This window comes from Nylanderia fulva, unplaced genomic scaffold (genome assembly GCF_048542155.1).
Source record: "Nylanderia fulva isolate GAGA-0341 unplaced genomic scaffold, ASM4854215v1 Scaffold1113, whole genome shotgun sequence".
Taxonomy (NCBI): Eukaryota; Metazoa; Arthropoda; class Insecta; order Hymenoptera; family Formicidae; genus Nylanderia; species Nylanderia fulva.
In genome coordinates, this window is record NW_028189317.1 from 16,222 (window position 1) to 27,658 (window position 11,437).

An 11,437-nucleotide genomic window follows, 5' to 3' on the forward strand; every position below is an offset into this window, starting at 1 on the left:
TTTTTACATTTTATTGATATATAATTTAAAAAAACTAAAAATATCTAATTTATTATTTTATTTTATCTTTATTTACTATTTAATTTTATCTGTCCTTAAAACATATATTGTATGATATTTGAAATTAATCGCACTTTTATATTGGATTCACATACGGCATAAAGAAGTAAAAAACATTTTGCATATGAATATATAACAAGTTTTATTAGTTGGTTTACATTCAATTCAGTACATACCACTTGCTAACATCAATCACATTTCTCATTCTAACTATGTATAAGAAGTGCATATTTACATTGGTGAATCTGTCTCAATTAGTTTAAGTCATTGTTCATTATTGTATGGCATTTTGCATTTATATTTACATTGTTTATAGTACAGTTCTTCAATAATCTTTGATTTTTTCCCTAAGAATAACTTTCAGTCACATGATTATAAGGCTATAAGACCTCGAAAAATTCAAGATCCTTTCTCACTCTTTAGATATTTTTAAAAGATATACTTAGTATTATAAATATGAATGACAGATCATTAGGAAGATAGCAAATATAATCGCAAGCTATCATAGAATAATGAAAAAAACTAACATGTAACATAAAAATATAAACCTTTTGCTGAGTTATTTATGATTCATATCTTCAAATGTTTTATTTAAAAAAATGCGATAATAGAAAAAAGTAAATATTTAATTTCATCTGCCGACATAAATTTTGATAAGTGTTTTAAAAAGCTCTCGAGATAAGTTACAAGAATATGTAATAAAAAATAGGGTTTTATTTTAAAAAGTTAAATTTACCTTGAAATGACCTCTAAATTTGATCCTTAGGTCAAAGTCAAGATCACCATCAAATGCCTTATTTTGAGCCCTATAACTTATATTGGAAACATTTTTTTTCTAAAATGCTTAGTTTTCGAAATATTCAGGAGTTCTAGATTTTTTATACACCCTGTATGAGTAAAATTTTAATTTGAAATATATACAAAAGAAATGTTGAGCGCCATCTACAAAAAATAATATAAAAAATTTTAAGACAAATAAAAAAATTGAATAAGTAAATACGGTTTTATGCATCATATTTGGCAATATCAATAAATTATTAATTCTATTAGCAGAGAATTATGTCAACAATAGTATAATGATATGTGAACAAATGCAACAAAATTGTCTTGACATAGGCGGGAATTTTCATAATGCCTTTTCATTAGGTTTCAGCTTAGGATTATCGCCACATAATTCAAAGCAACATAAGTACCGTATACTTTGCCCAAGCGAGTACTCGGAAATATCACATATAAAGTCCGTAACCATAAACGTGTATAATCCTTTAGTAGAGTCATCGTGTGTGTTTAAAGTTTAAACCGCTACGATTTTACTAGGATCCACTTTAACTCGAATAAACATGGTGTCGTCTTTGACGAAGTGTCGCTTCTTCACCATCTCGTGGGACACAAATCTCGGAAAGCCGAAACCTAAAGAATCCGGCTCGCGACTTGGCCGTTGAAAGTTTTTCCACGTCGGGTCGGGTATGAAACTTTCCACGATGTTGCAAGCCTTTTCCGCGATGATCGTCTGATCGAACATGGTGAATGACACGCTGTGCGAAAATGGCCATCGTAAAAGTGCATCGTATTCACCTGGCAAGATTTTTATGTATATCGAGATGTGGCTGCCTTCTCCGGTCCCATTTCCATTTAAGAAAATCGAGGCCTGTTAGGATTGAAAAATTTTTTAGTGAATTGACACTTAGAATATACTTGGTAATTTCTTAAACTCAGCTATTCAGGTAGCAAGCTTATTATGTCATTTGTCGAATGACATCATTTTGACGTTTAATGGCGCCAGTTTGTTACTTGGGACGTTTATTAAGGGTAAAGAAAATTCATAAAATGACCAAAAGAACTCTCTATGTTAATAGGAATTTTTTTCTTCATCATTTGGATGTGTACCCTTATAGTATCTTTTTTTGTTACACCTTGTATATAATATATATACATTTGAATCGCGGAAAATCGAATATGTAACGATTATTTTTAATATATTTCATATACACATACTTGTAATTTATATCCGTATTGACTAGTATAAAAAGGTGGACTGATGAGCTCCATTCCTTCCTTCGCCTTAGCTTCTAACATTTTTGCGGCATAATCCGTAATCTTCCATATAAGTGTACCCGTGTAGTTTAATGATAGTTTGCTGATCGCTGATTTTAGACTGGTTATTTGATGTTGCTGCTTCGTTACGAGACTACACATGAGACTTAGATGCATTTTTGTGGATTCTTCTAGATGTTTATCGAGCGAAAATCTATTTCCCTATTACAAAAAAATGATATAATAAATAATATAATGCTTTTCGAGCAATAAAAAAATATGATGAAAAAATATTTATAATTTTTCTTTTTCTTATTACAAAGATTACATATTTTGGAAAAAGCATCTGTTTCAATTCATTTTGACTTACTCATCTTTTATACAAGCTATAATATATGAGAAAAAATAGTACCTTGAAGCGACAACCGGCGTCCTTAAATGTACACGAAAGTAAATGCGTGGTGCAATGATCCTTTAAGTGAACCTCGAGATCCTCTCGGGGAAGTACCGCGGTTTCGCAACGATGAGGGCACGCAACAGGAAATCGGCCGCATTTCGTGTGATGAGCGCCGAGCGTATCGAAAACGAATTCTTTGTTACAGTAACGACAGGCGACCAATCTTTTGGCACATTCGCCTAACTTGTGCTGTCCGAGATGTCTCCTTTGGACCTTCATTCCACATTTGTTCTCGCAATACAGGGGCTCGTAGCCGCACGTTCCCATGTGTTTCTATAAATATCATGTTTTGTAGAGTCTAAAACTTTTCTTAAAACTTATGAAATTATATATATATATATATATATATATATATATATATATATATATATATAATTTAATTCGTGGTAAATTTTATTAAATACCTCCAAAGTATGTCCCGTAAACTCTTTGGCACAAAAGTCGCAACGAGCCCTACGTTGGGCGCAGGTATATTTCAAATGGTCTTCCATGAGTACACGAGGAATCATCGCCCCGCATTTATTGCCACAAGGAACCGCATCATGTTTACATGTATTTAAGTGCGCCTGATAAAAAAAGAAACAGAAGACTCTGAACTTCTCTACTTCTGTCGAGACTCGTTCTTTTTAATATTAAGTTTTATTTGAAACAATCTTACCTTTAACTTCCTTAGTTCGTCTGACCATTTGCAGCCATCCTTGTAATGTATACAATATACGACTGAACCCATTATTGCCTTTTCTGCCTCCGTATCTTGGAAAGTCTGAAATTGATCAGAACGATGAAAGCTATTATTTATTTTTGTTTGTTTGACTGTTTGTCAAAACATAATATCCAAAACCTCAAAACATAAAACCCAAAAACTGTCGGATATATTATAATCTCGCTGTTACATGATGCTGCAATATATAATTAATTTTGGGAGTGACATGTGGTGGTTTCGCGGCGTGGAAGTCGCGGCCTGAGAGGCGAAAAATCTCAAATTTGAATACTAAACACTTCATAAAGCATTGTTTTATCGATAAAAACGCGAAGGTTTCGACCATGAATCTTTTCGTTGGCTATAAAGGTTGAAAAATTCTTTTCGCTCCCCCGTGTTTGTTAATATTAATACTTTAATGGTGAAAAAGGATTTCTTAATCTGTATAACCAATAAAAATAATAGTAGTTGAACTCATTTATGAGTAAATCCTTATTAAATGAGCAAATCCTTTTCCATATGATTACAGTATTAATATTAACAACCAGGAGAACGTTATATATAATTTCACGTAAAAAGACAGTTAAAAAATTACATTTTTTTGTCGATCTTTTTTTAACTTTTTTGTTTTTTACATAAAATTATAGCGTTCACAATTAGTTATTATTAGTACTTTAATTATAGAAAATTGTTCACACACACACATACACGCACGCGCGCGCGCGAACACACCCACACACACGCATGCACGCATACGCACGCACGCACACACACATACACACACACACTATCTGTATAGCCAATAAAATGATTCATAGTTGAATTCACAATTCGTATTTCTATGGATAAAACAGAGCGTTAGGATTACTTTCAGATGTTTTTGGAAAAGGATTGTGTAAGAAGAAAGTGATTAATGAGAGGAAAGGAAGATGAAGAAGAAGGAGAGATAGAAGAGAGGAGGGAAAAGAAGATGTAAAGTCGCTTATAGACAAGTTAAAAAGGAATTAAAGAGATATCGTAAAAGGGGTCCGATTGGCCGATTTTGAAAAATTAATTTCTTAATTATTGCGAAAATCGCAAAATGATAAGAGAACTTTCCTATTCAATTTAACTCGTTCTATTTACACATGAAAGAGGGCGATTATTATTATTATCAGACAACCTATATTAGTAAACTCTTCAGGGTATAGCACTGTGGGAGATGCTGCCTTGTGCTGAGAACCACGTGGGTGGTGTGATCTAAGAATACTTTAAATATATTGTCGCGCGATCATTTATTATTCTTAATTGGATGCACTATTGAAAATCCTATTATATACATATGTTGGGAAAAGGAAACCCAGCCAAAAATGATATCAAATCGACGTCGATTCGACGACGAATTGACGTCGATTCATCATCGTTGAATCAACGTCGATTATATAACTCGATGTCGAATCAACATCGATTCAACGTCAATTTGATCATTCATTTCTGGCTGGGAAGTAACAGATGTCAGTTTTTCTTAATTTCTACATATGACGTAAATACGATGATCTATTTTCTTCAGATTTACTAAAACCTTGCTTATATGATCTGTAAAAATTAATTTAAAAATTTGAATTTTTTAAAGATTTTTTTAAAAACGTCAATTTTATTATTTTGCTGCCGTATATGCGGATAAATAATAATAAATAGAATAATCTTTAGTAGCAGGTAAGATGATAAAAGACCAAGTTAGATTATAAAAATATATATTTTTTATGGATGAAAAAATTTATTGTAATAAACTTTTTATACATATTATTTTAATGTAACATATTATTTAGACGCATAAGAAAATAAAAATAGAAGAAAAATATTATTTATGATTTTGAAGAAAAAAAAATTAAATAAAATATTGTATGTATACAATCTAAAATTAAATTAAATTAAAAGCAAAACAAAAATAATTATTAATTATTTAGAAACATTTATAAAAACAATTTATATCAAATATATTAGATGAAAGCAAATAAAGATACTTAGTTTTATTTTATAACATAAGCTATATAAATTACATCATATTTACTTTAAAAATAAAAAAAATTAATAAATTGCATATAATAAAATTTACATAGATATATGCATTAACTATAACTAATTATAAGCAGATGCATTTACATTACAAATTGCATTAATGAACATAATTCCTAATTTGCATATGAAAATGTTATCTTGGTCATAACATTCATTTTACTTAATGATCTTATATTTATTTATCCCATAAAAATATTATAATATGAAAAAGGGAAAATATTAATATATGTTACATATATGTTACTATGTGTTTTCAATTATACTTTGTCGTGATTTCATAAAATGTATAGTGAAAGTATTTATTATATATAATTATACCATGGTTTATGAACAAATACCAAAAAATTACATAGTCTACAATAGATTTTTTTATTATATTATTATTTATTTTCATTGGTATATTGAAATCAAACTACAAGAGATTATTATGAAATATTTCTATAATAATAGTTATAAGCATTGATTCGTCATTTATTATTATTTTAGAAAAGTTAGTCACTCGTCATCTTATCTACTCTTCATCCTACCTTCTTTCTTCTATCACGGTCACGATCCCGTTAACAGAAACCATTTACAGTCCAATCATTTCGATAAATAAAATGTCTAATATTTTTTAAAATATTTGTAACATTATAATATAATAATTCTTATCATTTAAAATTCGAAAAAAAAATTAATTTATAACATTTATTTCGAATATTTTTGAGCGTTTAGAGAAATATATGTATATATAATAGAATATTGCCGAAAATTAATATAGAACAATAAAATTGATAGAAGAATGTAAAACACTGATAGTTCTAATATACACACAATAATATATATTTAATACATCATGTTGAGAATTTATGCAATTTCATATTTCTTTAATGCTTTTGACTTAATTTCGTCGAAATTGTCTCTCCTTGAAACCTCGGTTTTCTCAGTACGGGATAAGGAATCGCGAGACTAATCTTTATATATACTAACATACGCAAATGCATCCGGCTTAAATATATATACGTATGCAAGCACGTTCGGAGATGGTCGCAAAGAGCAGAAACTTGCACGACCGGCAAGGTCGAGGAACTTAACGCAACCAGCTAGTTGTTAGCGGCGAGATATAAATAACAGAAAAGAAGTGAAAGAGACGAACCTGTCTTCTTCCTCTAGATTGCTCTTGAAAGAACTCGAAATATTAGATGTTTTAAAATTTATATCGATGCAGTAAATTCTAACATAACATTTTTAAGTCAATTTACTTCAATATTTTAATAAATAATTTTTTTTATCATCAATATCATATTTATATTATATATTTATTTTAAATCTTAAACAAAATTAAAAAAATTATTTATTTTTTTAATTTTGTTTAAGATTTAAAATAAATAAATATATATATATATATATATATATACACACAATTGTAATAAAATTAAGATAATAATAATAATAATATAGGTTCAGAAATTTCTGCATTCCTAAGTTCCCTTTTTTTGAATAAAAAGAAACTGTCGATCCAAGTTATTAAATTCCCGCTATAGCAATATATATGACTAATGGGCGTGATATTACAGTAAAATAACACAATCTGATTTTCATATGTTCCACTTATTCTTTGCATCTGGTAGCATTGAATATTCAATCCTCAATATTCAATGTCATCATCAATTGACATATCTTATTTTTTATCTTATCTTTTTTAGCTTCAACGAATTAAATATATGATATAATTATCTATACGTGATAAACTGACAACAGTTTAACTATTGCTTCAGGTTGCATAGTACGACTATTTTATATTATTAGTTTTTAAGTTTTACATTAAAGAAATTACGAATCCGATTATTTATATGTATATCATCTGTGTTTTATTTTGATTATCAATATTCTGATTATTTATCGAAATATTTCTAGCTCGACTTAATAATCATGCAAATACAGCTACAAGATTATAATCTTAGATTATAATCTTTTCTCCCAGACTCGAAGACCGCAAATTTCGACAAATAATATTGCGAATTAGTACCCTGAACGACGTTCTCTTTTCAAGTTTGTACGTACGACCTTGACAAATAGTTGAAAATTAACATACGACGTAACATGTGTTAAGCTTATTATTTTCTCGTTCTTAAAAACAGTTGAATTGAATAATGTACCAGGGCAATAAAGACGAGATATCTATTTATCCGCATTTAAAATTTTTTATTATATATTTTATATTAGTAAAAATCCCAATTCCTAAACAAGATTCCTGAACAAATACTGCACATTTTTATTAATATATTAAGCCCATTTTAAATTATATCTTTATTAAAAATATGAACAGATAAAAAAACAGAATTAAACATTAATTCTTTTAATGTACACTCGACAGTCTGTCGTCCAAGCACATTCAATTGAATATCACAAAGGTCGAAACTCTTAATAATCCATTTCCGGTTAATTAGATATTTAATATTCAGAATTTTAAACTTCGTTTTTTTTAGTTTATAAGTTGTATATAAAGTGACGTGGACAAAGCAATAATAATTAAAGCAATAAAAATAAATAGGATATCCCTGCTTCATCAGAAATTCAACATTTCGAAGAGCACTTTTTATTTAAAGTTTAATAATAAATATTCTCAAGTAAAAAGGGAATGGGCTAATTAATAGCACGTGAGTAAATGATTGCACAAATTATTTTTTCTTGTTAAATATTATTTGTTGTGCATTTCAGTCCCAATTTCGGACTATCCATCATTAGCAAGTATTAAACGAATAAAAATAAATCTTATAAAGCGTGGATTATATAAATTTAAATTCGCAAATACATATGAAATGGAATAAATTTTAGATTAAATCTCGCATATGAAGAGTACATACATAAAAATTGAATCGCATGTATGCGTCTATTGGCGACCTTCAGTAACCCTCACGATGGACAAGTTTAATAAGGCTTCCTCCGGTTCCGGTTGTTAAGAAATTACATGGCTCTGATTAGTTGGAAATATTGTAAAATATCCGAATCTTTAACAATTTAAAGCTAAAAAAAAAGGCGTGAAATGTTAAGGAGAAAATGGGGAAACAGAATAATGAGGAAGACTCATCACATTCGTTGGACAAAGTATTGCGAGATATAAGAAAACACAATTATCGATCATTTAAACTAAAATATTTAGACAATTATCATTATAATTATAATATTGTAATCATGTAAAATAACGATATTTAAAAACATTTTGTTACTTTGAAATATGATACGTACATATGTTATATATTTCGTATATTTCTGTTGCTGGATCTTCTTCTAGAATAGTGTAACTTTTCTCTTCCTAAGAAAAATTTCTTTGTATATCTTTTGTACATACATGATATAACGACTGTTTTAACGCAATATACAATCTGAGATGTACAGAATATCCCAGAATTAGTAAGTCATCTTGTTAATGGAGATTCCTAAGGTTATTTAAAGACGATTTTTGGTCAGCAAAAATTCCGAGACGAGTATTGTGCTTAGATGATTTTTTAGCTAGATAAAGATGTGTAGAGATAAAAATATGTAAATTTATTTTAGATAAGATAAAGATGATTTTGTTGTAAATATCTAGATAAAAAAGATAAAATTATATGGCAATTTATTTAGATAACTTCCAGATAATATTTTTAAGACCATTTATCTAAACACAATTATAAAAAAATGTAAATTAATTATAAAAGGGATATAAAAATATATTCACACTTTTATTTATATAAATAGTTTACTACTTAAGTTCTACTAATTAAGTATTTTTATGTGCTATGACTCTAACAATAAACCCAAATTATCTGAACATTATTCTAGATAATTTTATGAAGATAATTAATATTTTTTTATCTAAAATGTAGATATATTTATTTTTATTATCTATATATGGCTATTATCTAGATATAACTCAAAAATTTTATCTAGATGATCATTTATATAATTTTATTTAGATAACAGCAAACACTGCGAGGCACTAATAATATTTTCGAGTTATAAGCTATTGAAATAATAAAAGAGTTTTTCGGAGTCACTAAGCCTTGTGGAAATAAATATTAACAATACCACATTCTTCAGTTAATTTCAAATAGAATTTATACTTTAATAGAATTTTAATTTAATTAGGGCTATATATATATGTATGTATTTATTAATCCTTGCCTTGCGATTTAGGATGGCTTATTCCGTTTTACAAATCTTTTTGTTACAATATTAATATAATTTTCAATTCACTAGAATAACCATAAATATATAAAAGTCTTTATAAAATCGTTAAAATAATATAATATAATTTATATAAGGGTTATAAACGATATATATGGTAAAAATTGGAAACTTGCAAAAATGATAATCTTCCTATTAACAAAGTGATCCGCTAATTCTGGGACACCCTGTATAATGGGCGTACATTTAAGATTGAGAGAACGTGAAACGTACGAATCAAGTTCCCGTATTTTACTTCCTTTCGTAGCGGGTTTTCCGTGGAGCGTAACGTTCTCGTTCACGAACGGCACGGAGCACGGAGAAGTTCATGTCGTGGAATGCGCGATGATGGAACAATGCGCGAGGAAAAAAAGCACGTACAAAGAGCTACGCCGCTTCCGGCGCGTAGCCTGACCGGAGAAGTCGTGGGAAGAGAGAAAGAGAGAGAAAGGGAACGGAAAGCGAGGGGAGGGGCAAAAGAACCGAGTTTTTATAATATTACATGCAATGATTACTCTTGCCTGGATATTCGTAACTATTTTACATTATTTCGGATGTCGTAATCAACAAAAGACCATAAAAGATTTTACAATTAAAAATTCACGAAATTCTGCTCTTTTTTTCTTCTCTTCTTTAATAAGGCTTCTGTCAAGAATTTGTCAGATAATTTATGGATTATATATTCGAAATTGGCATTGAGCAACCATGAAAAATATTTATAGTAATAATAATATAAAGGATAAATCATTTTTACGACAATACTGGCTAATAAATATTTAATAATCACCACTTTGAAAGTGGTGATTATTAAATATTTATTAGCCAATATTGGTCGTGAAAATTATTTATCCTTTTAATTATTGACTGGCAACATCAAGAATTCGATTATTTATTTTAATAATAATATATATAAGGCTAATTTTTTCGCTGTCTTATAATTGTGCACGATGGATTTGCTTAGCACATTGTTAAGATTATATATATTTAGGAATAAATCTCAATTCGAGATTATAGTGTTATGCGACCATAATATTTCATAAATCAATTGCCGACTTTATATCGGTAAAGTGGTTGATATTGGCGAACCGAGCAAATCGAACGAAGAGTCGTGTAAGAAAAAAGAAGTCGAATACTTCGAAAACAGTTGAGGCCATCTGTTTATGTTGCTCGATTCCCACGCTTCCGCTGTCGCCATCCCCGTCACAGCTAGCATTACAAACCAGCATTTTATTCCGATGAGACGGCACCGGGGACTACTCGCATACGAAATTTCACGAATCATATGGATAGGTGAAGAAAGGCCATATCTAATCTTGGTGAGCTAACGCAATATCTATAACGACACATATATTGAAATGTCATCGGACAAAAACCGTTTGCGTGCAAAATTTTTACACGCATCTTAGAATCAACATTTTCTTTAATGAGATCGCGATAAACTTAAATTCTCATCATGTTGATATTGAAATCACCACATTTCTTCATTGCTGTATTTTAGATCTTTTATTTTTCTTTATTCATTTGCGATTTCCCAGAGATAGCACTATGTCCAAATTAGTGTATAAGAATCAGTAAGAAATCTTATGATATGATATCTCAAAGACATTTTGAAAACAATCTTAAAGATGTCTTATGCACCCAATATTCGGACATGGTTTGTCTGGGTTTGGCTAATGATGATATACTATATTAAATAATGATTAAGATAATAATTTTATAATAACAGACAAATGTATGGTTTTCTTATTATTATATATTTCAATTGTGTTGTCGTGTGTTTAAAAATAAGCGATTTCAAAAATATGACTTGTATCCATATAACATGTTCAAAAACCACACAGTACAAAATCTTGCTGAGACCTTCAACAAAATTTACTCACAAATGTCTTATATACGTCCTAGATACGTGAAAATGTCCGCTATTTTGTTACAAATATGTT

The 11,437-nt window shown here is 29.1% G+C and overlaps 1 protein-coding gene across 1 annotated transcript; it reads right to left on the reverse strand.

Annotated features, from left to right (window-relative positions):
• Nucleotides 1–587: 587 nt before the first annotated feature.
• Nucleotides 588–3,817, reverse strand: LOC146724891 (TNF receptor-associated factor 4-like). Its single transcript, XM_085488429.1, has 5 exons — nucleotides 3,210–3,817; nucleotides 2,956–3,117; nucleotides 2,507–2,824; nucleotides 2,056–2,316; nucleotides 588–1,708 (listed from the first exon to the last, which is right to left on the reverse strand). The coding sequence occupies exons 1-5, from the start codon at nucleotides 3,279–3,281 to the stop codon at nucleotides 1,355–1,357; spliced, it is 1,167 nt and encodes a 388-aa protein (XP_085344555.1). The 5' UTR covers nucleotides 3,282–3,817; the 3' UTR covers nucleotides 588–1,354.
• Nucleotides 3,818–11,437: the final 7,620 nt, after the last annotated feature.